At 40.0% G+C, this 23025-nt stretch overlaps 1 protein-coding gene across 1 annotated transcript in view; it reads left to right on the plus strand.

The window, feature by feature from the left end:
* LOC134211226 (uncharacterized) overlaps nt 1-23025 on the plus strand; it is a 419224-nt gene that overhangs the window by 279408 nt on the left and 116791 nt on the right. Inside the window, 1 exon segment of the mRNA XM_062687921.1 lies at nt 1200-1394. Within this exon segment, the coding sequence (XP_062543905.1) occupies nt 1200-1394 (195 nt within the window).

Consider the following 23025-nt stretch of genomic DNA (forward strand, 5'->3'; position numbering starts at 1 on the left):
GTCAGTCAGGTCCAGTCGGTCATCCAGGTCAGTCAGTCAGTCAGATCCAGTCCAGTCGGTCCAGATCCAGTCAGAGTCAGTCAGGTCAGTCCAGTCCAGATCCAGTCCAGGTCCAGTCCAGGTCAGGTCCAGGTCAGTCCAGATCCAGTCAGGTCAGTCCAGATCCAGTCCAGAGTCCAGTCCAGTCGGTCAGGTCAGTCGATCCAGTCAGTCCAGAGTCCAGTCCAGGTCAGTCCAGGTCAGATCCAGGTCAGTCCAGATCAGTCCATTCGGTCCAGGTCAGTCAGGTCGGTCAGGAGTCCAGGTCCAGGTCAGTCAAGGTCAGTCCAGGTCAGTCCAGGTCAGTCAGATCCAGTCCAGTCCAGTCGAGTCAGGTCAGGTCCAGTCCAGATCCAGTCCAGGTCAGTCCAAGTCAGTCAGGTCAGTCAGGTCAGTCCAGGTCCAGATCCAGTCCAGGTCGGTCCAGGTCAGTCAGGTCAGTCCAGTCATCCAGGTCGGTCCAGGTCAGTCCAGGTCAGTCCAGGTCGGTCAGTCACAGGTCAGTCCAGGTCAGTCAGGTCAGTCCAGGTCAATCCAATCCAGTCCAAAGTCAGTCCAGTCAGTCCAGTCATCGGTCAATCAGTCGATCCAAATCGGTCAATCCAGTCAGGTCAGGTCAGTCCAAATCGTCAAATCAATCCGTCAGTCAATCAATCGATTCAGTCAAATCAAATCCAAATCTCAGATGGTCTATCCAGTCATCCAATTCAGATCCAGTCAAGTCAATCCAGGTCCAATGCTCAACTTGCTCCTTCTGAGGGTCTAATTTTTATATATATTTTGAGTTGTATTTCCTGTGAATCCTAAGAACATATTCATATTTTTATCGCTCAAATCACATTACTTGTGAAGCAAATATTTACCGGATATGATCCAAAGTATTCCTTAATTTGTTTAAAAAATACTCCAGCAGCACACTTAATGTAGGAAGGTTTCTGTTATTCGTAAATCAGTCAGATTATATGATTTGGGTAAAGAAATTAGTCTGAATTGCTCGAGTGGTGTTACAATAAAAGCACATATATAAAGGAAATAAACATCAACATCTGAATGGAGATTACAAACGTACACATGGCCAAGTCGCATTAAAATACATACTTTTCTGCAAAAAATTAAATTTTAATTAAAATCTTTCCCTCTTTTCCCATCCTCCATTCCAGATACGTGGCGTTGAAATCGGTATCGTAGTGTTAGTGTTAATAGTGTGGGCTGGTGCTATAGCGTTATTTTTTAATCGATGGGGTAAGATCCGAATGTTGCTTCCATATCAGCCGGACTACAAACAGGAACAGCTGAAGGTTCCTGGAACGGGCGTCTGTGCCAACGGTCCCTGCAACGGACAGCACTCGCACCAGGTAGGAACGAACCGTTCTCAAATAACCATTTTGCTCATTCATGTTGTCGGTTTCCCATTTCCTGTGTTATCGTTTATTATCGATCGTGAATATTCATCATGGCTTTCATCGGTTGCCGTTAACTTGTTCTCTTACACATCATAATCGAACATGTCCCATCTACGGGAGAAACGAACAGCAAACGACTAAACAGTTTATTCGATGGCAAATGTATTTTAATCAATTTCACCCCTTTCCTTTCTCTGGAAATGCAAAACAAACAACTTTCCTTGCACATTGATTAAAAATTGTGAACAAATCCTAGTTTCATCATCTCTTGTCTCATTGCTTGACTTCCGAAGCTATCATCTTTCAGTCTCTTTTACTTATATTACTATCTAATGAAGTCCAACACTACAACAATAATTACACACACACAGTTATTCACTAACTCCACTTATCAATATGTACTAACTAAATCTCATTGGTGAATTTTCTTTTCTTATTTTTTTGATTTTCTATTTGTATTGATAATAGACTTTGCTTCTGGAAAGCCCTAAATTAATCTCCCTATCAAAATTTTATAACAAAATATTTGAACCTTTAAACCTCTCGTAATCATAGAATCGGTAATAATGTCACCTATGATGCTTAAATGGTGTGTCAGAATATGTGTATCGGCTATTTTCTGGCATCATCTGTGGCAAAATACACTTGTACTCAAATAGACAATAGATATCATTTTTGTTTTTTTCTCAAAGTACCCACGATCGGCAAATCTGATAGCGAAATGTAGGCATATTATATATTCAAAAAACAGGAAAATCCACCAACCAGGTGATAATTCACGATAAATAGTTATGGTCTACAATGTTTTTTTTTGTAGTGATATATAATGGATCGCTTGGTTAATGGATAACCCTGAAAATATACTGCCTCAGAATTGTTACAATCACAGAATGCGTGATTGATTGGAAATTCAGAAGGGTTCTTGAGGGTATTTTGGACCACTGATCCTCTATGGAACGGCACGAGACAAGCGATAAATAATTTTCACACCCCGGAGGTGAGCCAGCCAATGGCTAAAAGCCTCCTTAATAAAGACACAAAAAAAAATTTTCACACATTCAAAGACTGAGCTCTAATGGCCACCTATTGTCGCTAATAATAGATAATAATGGGTAAAGGCTCTCCTAGACCTTAGCGATTTCATCGCTGCGACGGCGACAACTAGTCGCTGCAGGCAATGCTCCATTTACGCTTTCATACCAACATAGACATAATCGCAGTCGCCAAGCAATAGAATCGCGTCGCGTGCGCTTGGGAGAATCTTAATCAGTGGTTCAAAATACTTTTGTTATTATTATACTTATCTGGTTGGTTTACTACTTCAAAAATTGAAATGTTTAATCCTAAATATTGTTTAAGCTGATAACATTTTTTTAAATTTCCAACAAACACTGTTGAAGTATTTTCAATTCACAGGATCTTTTCGATTTTGGAAGTTTTATAGATAATTGCTCTTAATTATCTGTAACACGGCTGCGCAGTAATGGCAACATTTTCGTGATTTAAGGAAATATGTCCAACGCATTTGGCGCATCCAATACAGAACGACTTAAATGTTGCTAGATGCTTTAGAGCAGGTTAATGAAACAATTCTCGAATTATCTGTTAGTAATTTAATACATTTCAAATATTTGAAATAGTATTTTTCCAAAATCGAAAGGAATTTGTTATTACAAATAATTTTAGTTGTTTCGAACTTCAAAAATCTTATTTTCACCTTAAGGATCATCAATCGATGATGAATATATTTTTCCAGAGCTTCCTAGTTCATATGGCCACTAATATAATAAATATCACTCTAGTAAAGTATCCATTGTTCTGATTAGTAGAAACGGTAGCAGAAACGAAGACATTCTTATTAATTCAACCTCCCGAAACCGCTTACAAATGCATGAAGTTTCATCAGCAACATAGAAATATGATGAAAAAATAAATTATATATATTTTGTGCAGAAAAACGATCATATGTAATTTATTCCACATTTATCTGAATTATCTACCTGTTTTTCATAACTGTAGGAGACTTAAAATGAATCAAAAATATCAATAGTTCATTTGCCCAAATTATTGCCCTTTGTTTTCAAGTTCAGTCCATTAATGTCCATTCTTCCGGTTAGTTCAATAAACATTTTATAATTAATGCTGTTTCATATTTATTTCTTAATCACATTTCAATTGCTTCCGAACAATGGTTATTCCGGACGTCGTTGAACTGTTATTGCATCGTCCAAAATGTTAATCCATTCGTTTCGTGAATCAACGGTACCCAAGGAAGAAGAAACAGGGCTGCTCAACTTTGCCAGATCACACCTTCAAGTAAACTTGTTTTTATCTAAAATTCTCTTGTTCCTTTTGCCATTCCTCTGTACTCATATAATGTAAAACAAGTGCAACCGTATCAAGATATATCTACTCTCACCCATCTTACGGAAAAAGAAAGTGAAGAAAATAAGATAAACCACAAAGTAACACCTAACACATGTCCAGCATGAAAATAATAAAACATACATAGTACGAAACACGGAGAAAGACATATCAAGATTTTTTTTTAATTCAGAACGACAAACCTGTTCCGCCAATGAAACGATAATTTTGTATTTTGATGAATTTCCTGGATAGGTTCACTATGAATTTAACTTTGCGGTACCTACTTTTTGATTAATTTCAGATTTATCACACATCTACTACAGTAAACTCACATATTGCAATCATTGTGCTCCACTTGGAAATTGGGAAATGATAAATTGTTGTGGAAAATATTTAGAACAATGAATAAGATATAATGTTATAATTAATGAGATGAGTGTGTTACTTCCGCGTGATGTTAGACGCTTTTACAATGATTTGGAGATGCTAATATCATCTTCTAAACATAGACGTACATTTCCGTGATATAATTCAAGGGGGAAGGACAGGTTTTGATAGTTCCGTTGGCATACAGAACGCAACGAGTAAAACAGAACTAGACAATATAAATCCTATTCGATTAGATGCTGATGTCATATCCGAAAGTTATTGCCTTAGAGAGTTCTCGTCGATAGATAAAACTTTCCGCACGCGACGATATATGAACAAATCAAACCACCTTCCGTTTGCCAGTGAAGAAAATATCAGCCTCCACACTGACACTCTTCCCTTCCTCTTTGTGAGGTCGTGAGATTTATATCGTCACATAAACTGCCCTCTGCTCGATTTCTAATTCATTTCTATAAAAACAATTCTACATGCCTGCCGTATCCTAAAGGAATTATCAAATCTGTACTTTCGCCATGAACATGTCCGTCTAAGTTTGGAAGATGATATTAGCATTTCCATATCATTGTAATGATACATGTTTCAAATGAATTCAGGGCAGCAGGGACTATGTCCAAGGGCTTGACGATCCCTCCCCAGGCCATCTGCGGGTTGTGGCGCCTGCCTAGGATGTGGTGGGGTTTGACAGTGGGCCCTGTTAAACCTCTATAAAAAGCTGCATGTATCCGCAAGTAGGCTCCGCCAAAGCGACCGTGTGCCGCTCAAAGCGCACAAGCCCAAGTCCTGGTGTTAGGTGGGACGCTAAACAGCCCTGACACGATGGCCCTCCGGCGAGACAGGAGGTTTGCGCAGGCCCAATAAGCCGCCTGGAAAACCAATCATTACGAACAATATAAGAGATAATGCGACTCGATATAATCGGCAAAGACCTAGGCGACGAATACAGGATCACGATTGGAAGCTTGAAACATGGAACTGCAAGTCGCTAGGTTTCGCAGGTTGCGACAGGATGATCTACGAAGAATTCGCAACTTCGACGTCGTGGCCCTACAGGAGATTTACTGGACAGGACAGAAAGTGTGGAAAAGCGGGCATCGGGCGGCTACCTTCTGTGGCACCACCAACGAGCTGGGAACCGGCTTCATAGTGCTGGGTAAGATGCGCCAACGCGTGATTGGGTGGCAGCCAATCAACGCAAGGATGTGCAAGCTGAGGATTAAAGGCCGTTTCTTCAACTATAGCATCATCAACGTGCACTGCCCACACGAAGGGAGACCCGACGACGAGAAAGAAGCGTTCTACGCACAGCTGGAGCAGACATACGATGGATGCCCACTGCGGGACGTCAAAATCGTCATCGGTGACATGAACGCGCAGGTAGGAAGGGAGGAAATGTATAGACCGGTCATCGAACCGGATAGTCTGCACACCGTATCGAATGACAACGGCCAACGATGCATAAACTTCGCAGCCTCCCGCGGAATGGTAGCACCTTCTTTCCCCGCAAAAATATCCACAAGGCCACATGGAGATCACCTAACCAAGAAACGGAAAGCCAAATCGACCACGTTCTAATCGACGGTAAATTCTTCTCCGACATCACGAACGTCCGCAGTGCGAATATTGGATCCGACCACTACCTCGTTGCAGTATGCCTGCGCTCAAAACTCTCGACGGTGTACAACACGCGCCGAAGTCGGACGCCATGGCTTAATATTGGGCGGCTACAAGACGGTAGACTAGCCCAAGAATACGCGCAGCAGCTGGAAGTGGCACTCCCAACGGAAGAGCAGCTAGGCGCAGCGTCTCTTGAAGATGGCTGGAGAGATATTCGATCCGCCATTGGTAGCACCGCAACCGCTGCACTTGGCACGGTGCCCCCTGATCAGAGAAACGACTGGTATGACGGCGAATGTGAGCAGTTAGTAGAAGAGAAGAATGCAGCATGGGCGAGATTGCTGCAACACCGCACGAGGGCGAACGAGGCACGATATAAACAGGCGCGGAACAGACAAAACTCGATTTTCCGGAGAAGAGACGGAGCAACTGTACCGCGCCAATAACACACGAAAATTCTATAAGAAGTTGAACCGTTCACGCGGGCTGTGGCACGCGGTAAGGACATAAACAGGAACCTTCTTACGAACGAGCGTGAGGTGATCCAAATGTGGCGGCAGCACTACGAAGAGCACATGAATGGCGATGTGGCAGACGAAGATGGCGGTATGGTGATGGACCTGGGGAAACGCGCGCAGGACATAATTTCACCGGCTCCGGATTTCCAGGAAATCCAGGAAGAGATTGGCCGGCTGAAGAACAACAAAGCCCCTGGGGTTGACCAAATACCAGGAGAGCTATTTAAACACGATGGTGAGGCACTGGCTAGAGCGCTCCACTGGGTCATTACCAAGATTTGGGAGGAGGAAGTTTTGCCGTAGGAGTGGATGGAAGGTGTCGTGTGTCCCATCTACAAAAAGGGCGATAAGCTGGATTGTAGCAACTACCGCGCAATTACACTGCTGAACGCCGCCTACAAGGTACTATCCCAAATTTTATGCCGTCGACTAGCACCAATTGCAAGGGAGTGGGGCAGTACCACCACGGACCAGGTGTTCGCCATTCGCCAAGTACTGCAGAAGTGCCGCGAATACAACGTGCCCACACATCATCTATTCATCGACTTCAAAGCCGCATATGATACAATCGATCGGGACCAGCTATCCCAGCTAATGCACGAACACGGATTTCCGGATAAACTGACACGGTTGATCAAAGCGACGATGGATCGGGTGATGTGCGTAGTTCGAGTTTCAGGGGCATTCTCGAGTCCCTTCGAAACCCGCAGAGGGTTACGGCAAGGTGATGGTCTTTCGTGTCTGCTATTCAACATCGCTTTGGAAGGGGTAATACGAAGCGCAGGGTACAATTAGGTGATACAATTTTAAATAAGTCCGTCCAGCTATTTGGCTTCGCCGACGACATAGATATTATGGCACGTAACTTTGAGAAGATGGAGGAAGCCTACATCAGACTGAAGAGGGAAGCCAAGCGAATCGGACTAGTCATCAACACGTCGAAGACGAAGTACATGATTGGGAGAGGTTCAAGAGAAGATAATGTGAGCCACCCACCGCGAGTTGGCATCGGTGGTGACGAAATCGAGGTGGTAGAAGAATTTGTGTACTTGAGCTCACTGGTGACTGCCGAAAATGATACCAGCAGAGAAATTCGGAGACGTATAGTGGCTGGGAATCGTACATACTTTGGACTCCGCAAGACGCTCCGATCGAATAGAGTTCGGACACGAGACCTGGACGATGCTCGTGGAGGACCAACACGCACTCGGAGTTTTCGAAAGGAAAGTGCTGCGTACCATCTATGGTGGAGTGCAGATGGCGGACGGTACGTGGAGGAGGCGAATGAACCAAGAGTTGCATCAGCTGTTGGGAGAACCATCCAGCGTTCACACCCCGAAAATCGGACGACTGCGGTGGGCCGGGCACGTAGCCAGAATGTCGGACAATAACCCGGTGAAAATGGTTCTCGACAACGATCCGACGGGTACAGGAAGGCGAGGTGCGCAGCGGGCAAGGTGGATCGATAAGGTGGAAGATGACTTGCGGACCCTCCGCAGACTGCGTGGTTGGCGACGTGTAGCCATGGACCGAGCCGAATGGAGAAGACTCTTAGTCGGAATAAATAATAATAATCAAATGAATAGTTGCCCGCTATAAAACTTTAAAATTTTGACATTCAGGGTAGGGGTTCTATGATGCTCCTGAGAGAAAACGCCTATAGCCAATCTTTCATAATTATTCTTTTGGAAATGGATGCGGCACAACTAAACCGATTATTACCGGGATGGAGCCCGACCATTCAGTTAAAGCTTGATACATTTGCTAATAATTCGTTACCGAAGTTGAATTCCTTAAAGGACGGTGTGGTAGACTAGTAGCACTGTACCTTTCCTACACTTTTATTCAACAGTTCTACTAGTTACGGAGTAAGTTGCATATTTAGTTTTGAAACGGTAATGAAAACCATTATTTGCTCTACAAGACTTCTATAAAACCATTACAAAACCCGAATATTACTGGGGTAAAGACGATCAGGTTCAAACTATTATATTTCGAGTAATGTACTATTAACATTTTCGTGCTAAACATCTAACGATTTTGCTAGTCAAATACGTTCGTTACACTAATTTACGATGAACCACGCGTCTCCACATTTTGTCCAGACTAAGCGAGGCAAATGACTAACGAGAATTGTTGCGGGGATCTCATTATCCGTAGAGCAGACTGCAGATTTTGCTTTAAAACTTTTAGCTGTAAATTGTATTTTACTTCAATGGTTCCTTTATCAACAAGTTACTAATTAGCAAGGAATCAGTATTCGAACAACGCCTAACAATATACCCTTTGTCATCAACAAAGCTTGATAATGACAATCACATCTCGCAACAATATGACAAGAATCATTTGTCATGGATGTTCTGATATGAATACGACGCTTTTTTTGTAATCAGAGTTAGATTTACGAATAATTCCATAAAAACAGTAACTACGATAGCAAAAAAACGAAGATTGCTGTAGAGATAGTGCAAAATAACGGGAAGAAAAGTTAGCAACAATATTGTTTTCTTTTTTGTTGCTGACAAATTTTTTCGTATCTTTGTAGTTGGTTTTCTTTTGTCGTTTGTTTTGCATGCGCTTGAGAGAAAAAAATATTCTCTGCTAATTTGACATACCTATTTTTTACGACCGTGGTTAGTTTCAATTTTTTTTATTTATTGAAACTTCGGTCTCAATGTGACTCAGATCAAGGGAGAGTACACTGTACTGCCGTAATCTGAAAAAGTGACGTATGCCCCAAATTACAACCTAGGGTATCTGTTCCTATATCAATAACAATAAGGCAATGCGCATATGAAATGCATTGATTCCTCATCCAATAATCAAGAAACATGAAAATAATGAAGCTCAGCTCACGTAATTTTTAATTGAGAACAATTTGGCAACTTCAAAAATGAAATTATTATCACAAACATTATCACCGCCATGTACCTATTTCAATAACATCCAAAAACAGTTGATCCTATGCTTGTACCTATATCAATAATACTGTTTCCAACATAAAATACGCACACTATTACTTGTGTGTATACGTAACGATATGATTGCAGTGATGCCGAACTCGTCAATGTTTTGTATTTGAATTGAAATATTATTACAAAATTGCAGTTTTTGTTGCAGGTTTTAAACTTATCAGTTTAAGTTTATGCTTGTAATAGTTATTTTTTCGATATGCCTTATTTTACAAACATAAGAGTTGAATTTAATAGTGATAGTTCATTCAATTTAAATCATTCATTTTAAAATTAAAATCTAGGTCGGCAACCCTTGAGAGTACTGCAGGCCATGTAAACGAACAAGGATAATTTAGACGTTGTTCAAAATAAACCTATATCAAACTATAGGAAATCGCATTGTTTTTTCAAGTATAATTATGTTTATAGTGAAAATGTGATGTGCTTTATGTGTTGTGAAGTGAATTTTGAAAGAATACATTTGTGTTAACTTGAAATTGAGTGGAAAACAACGGCGTGAAAACAGATGAATCTGCTATAGCAATCGAGCAGTGCATCAAACCATCAGTTCAGAGGTAGGAAAATGAAAAAAAGTGCTTTATAATTTTATCTTTTGATAATTTGATTCTTGTGAATTAGAACATTACATGAACAAAATCTTGAATAATATTCCAAACATTCAAGAATGTGTTCCATCCATTATTGTGTACATACGATGTGAGAAATTGTAATTAAATTATTTTTTTTATTTGGTTTATCGACGGTTGAGAATAATATACGGGCTGTTATTAATATGGGAACAGATACTTTACATGTTTTTCATTTTACACCTTTTTTTTTTTGAAAATGGTGTATACGTCACTTTGCCAGATTACGGCAGTGTACAGTACAGTGTATGCGAAAGCAATGGAAAGAGCGGAATCTAAAAGTTGTCAATTCACTAGGTTGCGACGAGTGTGAAATTATTTTGAATTTTCCAACGGAATATACTGCAAAGACGAACGCTTGGATGATTATCATTCTCAAATAGCCCTCGCATATCTACTTCATCACCTTTCAAATCAATTTCATACTAAACCTTTGCGCCACCGCTGATGATTTTGGGCTTAGTGTCACCATTCTATCCACGACCCATATATTCTGCACTGCCGAGTCCAATATTGTCATTTATAATGGAACTCGGCAACATTTTCTTCCGTCAGAAGATCGGACCCCTGGGCTCAAAATCCGCCCACGGGCTCATGTCCCACTGCGGGGTGGGAGGCGTAGTCTTACGGTCAGTGCTTGTGCTTTTCCTACACGTCTTGCAGCTGTAGTTTTTGGACAACTGTATTGAGGGATGGGCTTGTGTTCGGGCTGGACGAAACGCGTGGAGTTGAAGTCGCAAACGACGATTATGTTTGCGGTATAATGACGGAGGTAGTAGGCCAGCGTGCAATGAAGAAATCTAAAGTAAACATTACAGATGGTCGGGATTCAGCCAAATCACACCAAGCGTCAATGATTTTTTTTTTGCCAAAATTTTCGTGTTATAGATTCACTTAATCACAAATCGCATAGGACATCGCTCAACGCCATAACTGAGGATCTCCTACAACAAATGGACGCATGAATTGACATGAAATATTTTCCGTTTTCCTTTTGCGAACAAAATATCACAAGTCAGTCAAAAAGCTGCTTGGTACAATTTGGCTGAACCCCGACCAGATGGTCGCACACTAAACATAATTTACAAAATTTTGTGTTCCATTCACACAAAATGAGACTCAACTGAAAAAACACATATTATGAGTAACTGCCATGTTACTCATTTTAATACAACCGACGGCTGACGATTTTCGATGAGTTCATTTCATGATTAAATTCGCACATTTTTTCGCCATCGACACAAGAGAAAAATTCCTTGCGACACATTCTGGACACGTTCGCCATCATAGCGACCCTTAGGGACTTTAACAGTTCGAGGCGAAGTCACTTACACATATCATACGTATGTTAGACATTGTATGTTACGTTATTGTATGTTACGTATGCTACGCATTGTGAGATTCGACCAAGGCGTCGCAGTGATGTGTGAAAATTGTTCATGTGATGTATTTTTTACTTTAAATCTTTCCTTCCCTCGACTTTTGTCAATATTTTCAATAGGAAGGAATCACCTTTGAGAAAATTGAATATCATCTATTTGGCATAGCAAAAATAAGGCCGTTACAAATATTATATTGAAATTATGTTCTACTGCTCTCCAAAAGGTCAAAGTGGAAGGGGGGGGGGGGGGGGGGGTTGGGGTTTAAGAAATACATATTAAAATTGAAAAAATCAAAACAAAACTCCTCGGAATTATTAAAGAATGTTTTGAAAGTCCTTAAAATTTCCCAACATTTTTTTTTTGCTACTCCCTCAAAAAAAATCTGAGGATGGAGACATAATTTGTTTTAAATAGGTATTTGTATCGGCCTAAGTGGTAAACGAAAAAAAAACGTTTTTGATTGGAAATCCATATTTACTTTGTTTTGTTTTCAATAGTTTAACATTTTTTACACAAAATTGATTACATTATCAGTCTAATGAAAACATAATCAATAATTTTTGTATGAAGTATCTAAAAAAATTATATGCATTGTCACGGCTCAAGGAGGGGTCCTCTCACCACTAGGGGGTGAGGGGGAAATTCGACAATATAATTTCTGAAAGAATGCAATGGGCTCTAAATTTTACCCAATCGTGATGTATTCGATTGATTCGATTCGATTAAACGATTGAAGTTATTCAAGTCAGGCGATTTAGTGGGCCACTTAAGTATCTCACAAAATTTTCAATATGGGCCAGTGATGAATATGAATGGAGACTGGATGAAACCTGTGGAGAGCTATGACATTCTTTATAACATACGTGAGCCATCACGTATGGACTGGGAAGTCGGAGGTCCCACTGTTCAGGACGGTTCAATAAAATTCTACAAAGATGGCTCAAACATTTGAACAAAAACGGGAGCAGGAATCTTCGGCCCTGGGATATCAATCTCAGTGGCAATGGGAAACTATCCAACGGCGTTCCAAGCGGAGATTTTTGCTATAATGAAATGTGCTAATATCTGTGTAGAGAAGAAATATAGAAAATCTGTACTGGATTCCAGGACACTGTGGCATTGAAGGTAATGAAAAGGCAGACGAGCTTGCAAAACGAGGTTCAAACACACAGTTTATTAGCCCAGAACCTTTCTGCGGTATATCATACTGTACTATAAAAATGGAATTGAAATCCTGGGCAGCACAAAGGTTGATGACCAACTGGTTGGTTGCCGAGAAGTGTGCTCAATCAAAGAGATTTATAATTTTCAATGTTAAAGTAACCGAAAAGCTCTTGGAGCTCAGCAAGAGAGATCTTTGCACATTCACTGGCCTAATAACCGAACACTGCCCGAGCAGATATCACTTGAAAAATATTGGCCAGATTCAGAATGATATCTGTCGTTTCTGTAACATAGAACGTGAAACCTCGGAACATCTGCTTTGCAGTTGTGATGTATTGTACAAGGTAGATCTAAATTTTTAAATAGTGGCTTTATGCAACCAGGAGATATTTGGACTGCAAATCCTGGAAAGGTAGTGGGTTTTATTAACTCAATTACACCGGACTGGGAAAAGACGCGTCTTAGGTTGTTTACTTGACAAATGGTGATCAACCTACAAGATGCGAATACATATTTAAGAGTAATCAGGGGTATACCACAAAAGTTCAACTCAATGGACGCAGTGGTTCTACGCCCCAACGAAAAAAATGCATTGTCACACTTCGAGCAACCCCCCTTCTCCTCCAAGCGTTACGTAATTTATGGATGCTTCCCAATTCGATGAAACTTAGAAGAAGGTACTAAATTTGGTGGACCTCTCTACGGTAACGGGGGAAAGAAAAGAAGCGCGCCTGTCATGTACTCTCACAGCGATCAGCCGGCCGTTCAGAATCTTCCCTACATGAGTGGCGTGGATGTGCTCCTTCACAGCAAAAGCCTTTTATGGATTATAGTTTTCGCCCCGCTCGTCGTTTCCGTCATCACATCGCTATTCCTTGACAACCTCGGCTGCGACTACTTCACGCCGATGTCGACAAATCGTCCATTTCGTTGCCGCAATTCGGCTTTGCGGGTAATTTTCGGATGCATCTCTGGAGGAAATCCTGAAGACATTTCTGTAGGAATTCTTTTGAGAATTTTTGGAGAAGTTTTTTCAAAGGATTGCCTATGTAAATTTCTGCACGCAAAAAAAATGTTGCAGTCGAATCTACCATTCCGAGGTTTATTATAAGAATATGCACCGACAATTTTCAGCAGATAACAAACCCGTTTGTTAAGAAAATTGTTTTAAGCTTACCATGCGCCCGTTTGATTTTACCATGCGCGCAGTAAAAATCAACTGTGGCCCATGCGGAATGTTGTCACATGAACTGAAACAGTAGTGAATTCTCGCTTAACTTTTCACAAGGACCTAAGTAACATTTTTTTTCATGAATTAATTTGAATAGCGCAATCAACATAACAACATGAAAGCTATTGATTGCAGTATTCAAATTAATTCATGAAAAAAATGTTACTTAGGTCCTTTTGAAAAGTTAAGCGAGAATTTCTCTGAAACCATGGTAAAATTTACTAAAATTTCATGGTGGTTTTACAAACAGAGCGTAGTCTACAAAATAGTAGTTTCTACCACGGATTTTTTCTATGTGAGAGACTTTTCGAATGAAATGTCATTGTGGTTTTCCGGATGAACTCCTGAGAGAATTTCAAGAGAAATTCGTGGGGGAAGTATCGGAAAAAATGCGAGGATTTCATAGGTGGAATTGTGAGGGATCTTCTGGGGAAATTTTCTGAGAAATTCCTGAAGAAATTTCTGGGAGAAATTTTGGCAGTATTTTGTGAAATGTCGGAAAGATTCCTGGTGAAAATTTTCCGCATAAAGTTTTTAGTCAACTTTCGGAGAGAGTTTTGGAGAAATTTACTGAAGCAATTCCGGGAAACATTTACGGAGCAATTTCTTTTGTAATTTTTAGAGAAATTCCCAGGGGAATTTTCTGAGGAATTCCTGTATAAAGTCCGCGGGGAATTCCCTAGGTGAGATTGCGAATAAATTCCTGCGAGAATTACCCGAAGAATTCATGGCTGAGTTTATGAAGAAATGCCTTGAAGAATATTCGGAAATATCATGGGCATGGGAAATTTACGAAAGGATTCAGGGGGTTTTTCCTAATAATAAATTCTGGGAGAAATTTCCGGAAAAAAAATCAGAAAAACTCCTGGGAAAATTGCGTGAGGAATTCTTGATTTATCTTCCGGAGATATTCCTGGGGGCATTATTGCTGAACGCGCTAAGAGTTTTCTTGGGAAAATTGCGGAAGGAATTCTCTGGTGAGCTATTGTACGAACTTCTGAGGAAATTTTCAGTGTAATTCCTGAGGGAGCACCTGGATAAATTCCTGAGAAATTTCAAGTATGATTTTTTTTGTATAATTCTTTGAGCAATCTATCAAGCAATTCTTGGCTAAGTTTCAAGAAAGTTTATAAAATAATTTCCGGAGAACTGACAGAATACAGAATATCCTGGTTAATTCTGGTTGTATTTCCATAATCCTAAACGTACGAAAACAAAACATTGAAAATGTTAGGCTCCTCCTCAAAGATTAGTCCACGCCGACATGTACATATGAAATAAGTTCACGCAATCGCTGCTGGTTGCAAACGGTGTGACACTGCCGCTGGCTGAAAATAATTTATTATGCAGCCGACGACAGTTTTTCAATCGGCGCACAGGTCTATTTCACTAAGATTTAGAAACCTTGGCACAGCATCTATTCATGAGAACTTTTCATGCGATGCATTCATTTGGTCGACCACGATACATTAATTTGGTCGCATGAGATAGAAAAATTGCGCTAGCCGTGCGTCTTATGGCGATCACGACGTTTTGCAGTACAGATATGTTCCGATTTAATCACGTTCTGATTGTATCACGCTCCGATTTCGCCAGCAAAATTATTCCGGTTTTATCAACAAGAAAATTTAATCATTTTTTTAGAGATTTAGCCTTTAAAATAAACTAACTTGGGTTAGTTTTTGGTCAAACGTTGTATTTATACAACGTGTATTTGTATTTCAAGCTTAAACTATTTCAAGCACCAACGGTAATAAGGCCGTAACTAACAAGAGAGGAATCTTCACCAACTTCCCCTCATCGAAATAGAAATGACAAGATGCGGGTTTATTTGCCCTTTATTAGTTAAGGACGATAGATTGCATTGTTATGTAGCGTTCTGATAAAACTGAAAAATCGTTGAAATACTTTTCGGATGTTCTAGGCCGTCAAAACTATTGTGGAGTACATCCCCAGTAACATTTTAGTTTTATGCTGGTTTTATAGAAGCCATGAAGAGCAAATAATGTTTTTCATGACCGTTATAAAACTAAAAATGTTACTTGGGATATCCTCGAATGCATCAAGAAATATATCTACAAACAAAATGTCTCAAGCTGAGATATATGTCCAAAAATATCCATGTGATCATAAGGTCTAAATTGATCGTAAACGTAAACTATTTCAGGGTATCCAAAGCGTTTTGGAGTTCAGAACATGTGATATACCCGATCTTGCAAGCCTTGAACCACGTATTCGTGTATCGTTGAACATCTCACCATGTACATTGAACCGATAGGATTTCACTCATTACTTTTACTACAGGCCGTTTCGGTTCTCCAAAACGTCCTGGAGTTCGGAACATGTGATCTACTCGATCAACCAAGTCCTAAATTATATATCCGTGCATGATTATTCCAGCAGTCCCATCGAGCTTGTAAGATATCATTTAATTCTTTTACAAGCTACAGTGGACCCTCCATAAGTTGATGTGGTAAGACTCGATATCGAATCGTTGAAACAAATATACCAAAATATTTTCACGGTTTGATAGTCCTTTCGAACAATTTTCATGATCTTCTGTTCCACATTTCGACACCGACTGTATTACATCTCTTTAAAACTTCCTGGATCTCAGATCATCTTAATACCAAATTTTCAAAACGACTTTGACCTATCCAATGATCCAACTTTTGAATGATGTTAGATATGATATCCCAGTGAGTCCATTTTAGCTTATATGACTTCAATCATCACTTGTACTAGCCATTGCAGGCATTTATGGTTGGCTAAAATATGCTGGAAGTCGTATTGTTTGATTGAATCATCCAAGTCCGTTATCTTCTTCTTCTTCAATGGCTCTTTTCTATTAGCATTTCCTCAGTTATTATTTGAAAGCTTTTCTATGCTCGCCATTGCATGAGTATATGTACCTTGTGTGGCAAGTACAATGGATACACTATGCCCAGGTAGTCCCAATTCCTAGATTGTCCTAGACCCGAAACATCCTAGACAAGACCGAGAACCGAACTCGCCATCTCCGGATTGGAAATCCTATGCCTTTGCTCGCAAGGCTACTGGAGACCCAAGTCCATTATACGCCACAACAAAAAAGTCGCTGCCAAATTGCTCGACACAAACACCTCCTTAGTTATTGTGCATCTAGTAGATATTTTGATCTTGACTCAAGACCATTTTGGAGGACATTAGGCATCTTCTTATTCTTCTTTTCTTGTATTCTTCTTTTATCTTTACATTCCAACTGGAACATGGTCGGCTTTTCAACTCACCATTTCCTCAACTATTAGCATTTCCTCAGTTATTAATTGAAAGCTTTTCTATGTCCGCCATTGCATGAGTACCCAACTAACCAATAAGCACTCCAATTCGTCAAACTGACCATATAGTACTACTTTAATGCTTATAAGTTTTAGAATAGCCGTATATTGTCCTTATATGGCGATTTGGCGAATCGGAGTGCTTATTGGTTACTTATTGGTTGGGCAAGTACGAAGCAAACGCTATGCCCAGGGAATCTAGAATGATTTCCACCCGAAAACATCCTAGACAGGACCGGATCTAACTCACCATCTCCGGATTGGCAATCCTACGTCTATGCTCGCAAGGCTAACTGGAGACCCCTTGGACATCATATGCTCATGGAAATTAGGATCCTATGCCATTTGAACTGGATTTGGTACATACTGACGATGAGGACATTGCAAAAGTCATGATTGATCTAGTAGATACTTTTAACTGAACTCGAAAACGAGGAGTGTTTGAAAATGGTTAATTTTAGCGTGACATAATTTATGGACGTTTCCTTGATACACACCTTACTTGCCAGGTTGAGCAAAAATACTAACCCTCCCACTAGCATGATCACGTGGTTTATGGACAGCCCTTTAGCATTTAAAAATGTTAGAACCTGAAAACCTAAAGTTTTGCCAGCAATATATCATTTTTATAAAATTTGAGCTAAGAAAAATCGTCAAAGAAAATTATTCCGATTTTGTCACTGTTGAACCGATTTTATCAACTGAAAGTCACGGATCGTGTTGATAAAAACGAAACATATCTGTACTGTCCACTGCCTTTAGCATCGGGTTGGAAAGATGCTCTGTTTTTGCGCTGCTTGCTTGCTCGACGAATACGAAGAATAGTTTTAGGCTTGTCTTGCCTGTGAAGCGAGCCGAGTCCTCTCTGGAGTGGCCTCAGCCATCTCCAGCTCCTAGGGAATGTGATATGGTCGGTGGAAAGAAGAACAAGCTCTACCTTAACTCTAATTTATTAATTCTAATTACGTGCTATATATACATTGTCAGGTAACTATCGAGAGGTAAATATTCATATTTATTTACCCGTCGATGAGCTGCCTGTTTTTATCATCCTAAACTACCTCGACGGGTAGTTGGTAAAGGACAATGTAGTGGTAGATCACCACACCTGGGACCGGGAGTTCTACTAATCTTTTCATGAAGTAACCTGAATAGTAGCTCAAGACGTTCGTAGAATTTTTGTAGTGTGTTGGTAAACAGATGTACACCCGGCTAGAAGAAGCATTCTACTACGTACTGCTTCCCGGGCATGTCCTGTGAGACATCGTTGTAAACAGTAGAAGTATAAGTACTAGAACGCTAGTGGCGCAGTAATCATTTAAATTATTTTGCCGCATTATGCTTCAACAAGCTTACGTTTGTCCATAACTTATGCATCATGTTGTAGTGCATGTATAGTAGGGTGGTTCAAAAAATCGATTTTGCTCCACAGTGCTCATCTGATTCTTTACCATGTTCTGAGTGTCCTCTGAAAATTTGAGCTCATTTGGATTAAAACTGATTTAGCACAAGCCGTTTCAAGTTTGCATGCAAATTATTATGGGGAAATTTATTTTTTCAGTATACTTTCAGTATACTTTCAGTATATGCTTCCGCATTAAGCGCAGGTTAAAAGAAAACCTACACAGCTAAAAGGAATACTCAACAGCTTTCACCCAACGAAAACCGCATGTTGATTGATAGCCCCAGTAATTAGTAATCGATTTTAATACAGGTTGCGAATCTTTAGTCATGATCGTTAAACTTCTTTGAGGGCATCACTGAAATGTGCAGTGCAACATAGTAGCCTGAATTTGTGTGTGCTATCTTTCGCGCCACGAGCAGCAGTGTTGCCTGTTGATGAGTTATGCAATTAGCGCCAGAAAACCACGGTATAGATTAAATTCGATTACTAATTATTGGAACTATTAATTGAGATGCGGTTTTCACTGAGTGAAAGCTGTTGAGTATTCCTTTTAGCTATGTAGGTTTTCATTTAACATGCGCTTGATGGGGAAGCGTCATTAACAGTATAATGAAAAAATAAATTTCCCCATACTAAATAATTTGCATGCAAACTTGAAACGGCTTGTGCTAAATCAGTTTTAATCCAAATGAGCTCAAATTTTCAGAGGACACTCAGAACATGGTAAAGAATCAGATGAGCACTGTGGAGCAAAATCGAATTTTTGAACCACCCTAGTATAGTTTCATCACCAACAGGTCGCCAGGTCGAAGTAACCTAGATGTTAGTCACGCGAACAGGAACGTCATTAGCAACCTTACACTTTTGGATCAAGTTTGTAAACGCACAAGATTTTCCGAGTTCCCAAATGCAACAGTACACTGTTCGATAGACTATAAGGTCACTCCTGACGGAATCCAAGATTAAAAGTGCTCGCGTTTTCGGGGGCACATCACACGGTACGGAAGCAACGCACAACTGTCATTTTTATTATTTCACGCATGCTGCGACGCAGCAAAGCTAAATCAACAAAAATGACAGTTGTGCGTCGCCTCTGAATCGAGTGGTGTGCCCCCGAAAACGCGAGCACTTTTAATCTTGGATTCCGTCAGGAGTGACCATAAATGAGCATTGACCATTCTGCCAGATTTCCGATGAACATTGGCAAATTTTTCCCAACAACCTGTCGCGCTACTTTCTGTTGTGCGTTGAAAACCCCGTCCCGATACTGAAACCGTGGAACTGCCATACTGCCTATGATCGCATATCAGTCCCATATATGCTGCATTTCTTATTCATATGGGACAAATATGCGATTGTGGGAAGCATAGTATTACAAAGATCTGAGAACTGATGAACTGGGAAACAACCTTGAGTTGTATTGAATAGATGTTATTATCAAATAGCTTTGCACGTGGGTTAAACGACTAATTAACCTTCGGCTAATAAACACATTTAGCGGGAAGAGGCTCCGAATCGTGAAAAGGACGTCAAAACGAGATGAATTCAATACCAAATTTTCAAAACGACTTCTCTGTTTTTATAAACAAAGATTCAAACGTCGATTTGACGAATCTGATAGCACTCCCAGGCACATCGACATATCAATCTTTGTTTACAAAAGCAGGTAAGTCGTTTTGAAAATTGGGTATTGAATTGTCGAATTAGTTCCCTGATTTCGCTTCGAATACAGAAGTGAAGAAACTGTTACAATTTGCATTCCACCATTACAAACTTGTTATTAAAATTGATAATCAGGTACTACTGCGGGATATTGTCGTCAACCATTAGTCTAGCACATATTTTCTTAATTTCCTAGTCATATAAGGCTGGCTTGCGGCTATCGGCAGGATATGTTGCTACAGTAGCTGAAAAGAAAAAGTTATCACATTATAATCATTATGCAAAGCCATCATTATTTCAACCGTCTTCTTGGGAAACACTTCGCGTTCGCATTATCGGCATACCCTTTTTCCCTCTTCAATCCTCAACAAGCCCAACAAGGGATTGCACCTTTATGCGGACGAAAGTAAAATTTTATTTATTTCGCCCCTGCTCTAATCCGTTACTTTCACTCACATACTCAGTTCATCTTGAAAGTTAACAAGCAAAACATCTTTGGAAGATCCGCAGTAAAAAATGTGTGGAAGTTATGTTTGGCTTCTGGGCGAGCAAGGTTGGGCAAACATCGTTGGATCAACAAACAAGCGTATGTAATTCGATTTTTTCCTTCTCAAACAAGCAGAGTTCCCTCATGTTCGAAGAAGTAAACAAGGGTCCCTCGCAGAGAAAATATAATTCGTTTCAATTCTGGAAAGCTTAGTGAGTTGTTGTTTTGTTCCAATTTGAAATTTCCATAATTGATAAATATTGAAGCACAATTTATTTTTCAAGGAAGATACGTTGACTTTAACAACACAAGAATAAGTCGAAACAAATCTTTTTTAACAGCTTGTATCGCTATCACTATTGTTTGCACCGTATATGGTTGTCAATCCAAAAAATGGTCTTAAATAACGTTTTCGCGTAAACGAGATCTATATTAGCTCCAACTACTGTATACATGACGACAATACTGAGGGCAATAGACTGTGAATAGTTTCAAATTCACTCAAGTTAGGGACCTTCCGACCAGCGGTAAGTCGCCCAAATGCACAGGAAAAGTTATCTTCGGATGCTTTGTTCGTGATTAGTAAAAGTTTAACGAAACTAAAAAGTCCTGAATGAAAGCAACTAACTAACTAAATCTATGAAAAGAGATTTTGTTGCATTTTTTTCTGTTTGCATATTTATGCAAACACCGCTATTAAACCTCAAACATCTATTTCCATAAATCATACCTGGCAAAGTATTCATTGCTTCTCACCAGGGAATATTCAAATACTTGCAGCTGTAATTTCAAGTCCAAGGTCAATCTCCAACGGTATCCATGCTAGCTGCAAGTTTACGCCCTCAGGGACCGGTTACAACCATTTCGGGGCGTTAGGGAAAAAAGTTCCACACAGGTACGTACGAATCAGGCACCTAGTTGCATTCCTCCAGAAGTGGTAGCTATACAAAGAATGTTGTCGTCATTGGAAAATGCAATAACCACGGTGGAAAAAATGCTCCGAAACGATAAGCAATGGTACAGTGCACCAACTCTGACGATACCCGACTGCCAGTTGGTTGAACATACACTTTCAGTCCCGTAACAGAATTCATGAAAAAAAAAATGCGAAAGACTTAAGATCGAAGGGACAGAAGGTCGAAAGAACTAGAGGTTGATAATCTAGTTGCGTTACTTTGATGCATTAGAAGAAATAATTAATGTAAAAGAAAAAAAAAGATTAGAATGAAAACTAAAAGTTGTGCAAACAAATGTGTGAATATATAAACAAAGAAATACAAAAACAAAATAATACTCTCGTTTAATTAATCATTTTAAAAATATTTGCTTTGTTTGTCTGCAGATGTATGCATTTTTCAATAATAAGTGTGAGTATTAAAGTATCAAAAGTGAAGGACGTACTTTTGACGTAGGCCTTACATCTTTCTGTTCTACGTGTAGGTACCGGATGTCAATTCAATATTTTGGAATCTAGTGAATTATGCTGGAATGGTAGATTTTGAACGTTAACAGCACTCATATGAGTGAACCGATTTCTACGATACACTTAATCAATCCAAAGATTATGAGTAGTTACACGCATCATATTTATTATTACTAAAATCAAAAAATGCAATTGGATCTGCAAAATGTTATAAAAGAAAAGATGTTTTCCTCGTCATTCATTTTGCATTCCAGTTCGACCAAACAACAAGACCGGTCGCGATGATATGATTGGCTCGCGCTTCTCGTAAAGTTTATCCGCGTACGTCTTTTCATTCCATTTCCGTTAATCGCAGCTCTGCGACATCGTGAATTCGACACTGTTGTTTCATAAGGGCGAATGTCGCAAACGTAAACAATGCCTTTTCCTGCAAATTCCTAAACAACTAGGACCGCTCCCAGCTTACAATCACTTGGAACTGGTGGCGCTCCGCGCCTTTTATCGAACGGAAGTGGAAAATACCGCCAGAAGTCTCTAATCTTCCTGAAATCAGCAAAAGAAGTCAATGTTTACGTTTGCGACTTTCGCCCTTATGAAACAACAATGTCGAATTGTCACCAGCGCTTGTACACCCTTTAGTGGTGGCATCAAACCGTGCTCCGTTGCTGAATTCAACGGCTAAACTTAATCATCCCCTTGCCAGGCTTTCGTCTCCTCGACTGAGAGAAGTAAATAGTCTTTTGAGCTGACCCAAGAGACCACGGGCAACATTCTGGATCCAAGCGTCACTGTTCTGGTGAGCAATAAATTTGCCGTTTTGGCGATTTCAAAGAAACCACTGAAGGAAAAGGTCCCACAACTGATCGTGTAATTTTGTTTCATGATTCATCCTAAACCGTGCAGCACTGGCTTACAAGTCGTCTGCTTCACGATGGCAGATTATCAGACGATGGTGTTCTTCTCACTGAAAAGGGGAATAAATACTACTCACGACCCCCGACAGAAAACCACAGTCATTGTTA

This window comes from Armigeres subalbatus, chromosome 2 (genome assembly GCF_024139115.2).
Source record: "Armigeres subalbatus isolate Guangzhou_Male chromosome 2, GZ_Asu_2, whole genome shotgun sequence".
In the NCBI taxonomy this organism is placed as follows: domain Eukaryota; kingdom Metazoa; phylum Arthropoda; class Insecta; order Diptera; family Culicidae; genus Armigeres; species Armigeres subalbatus.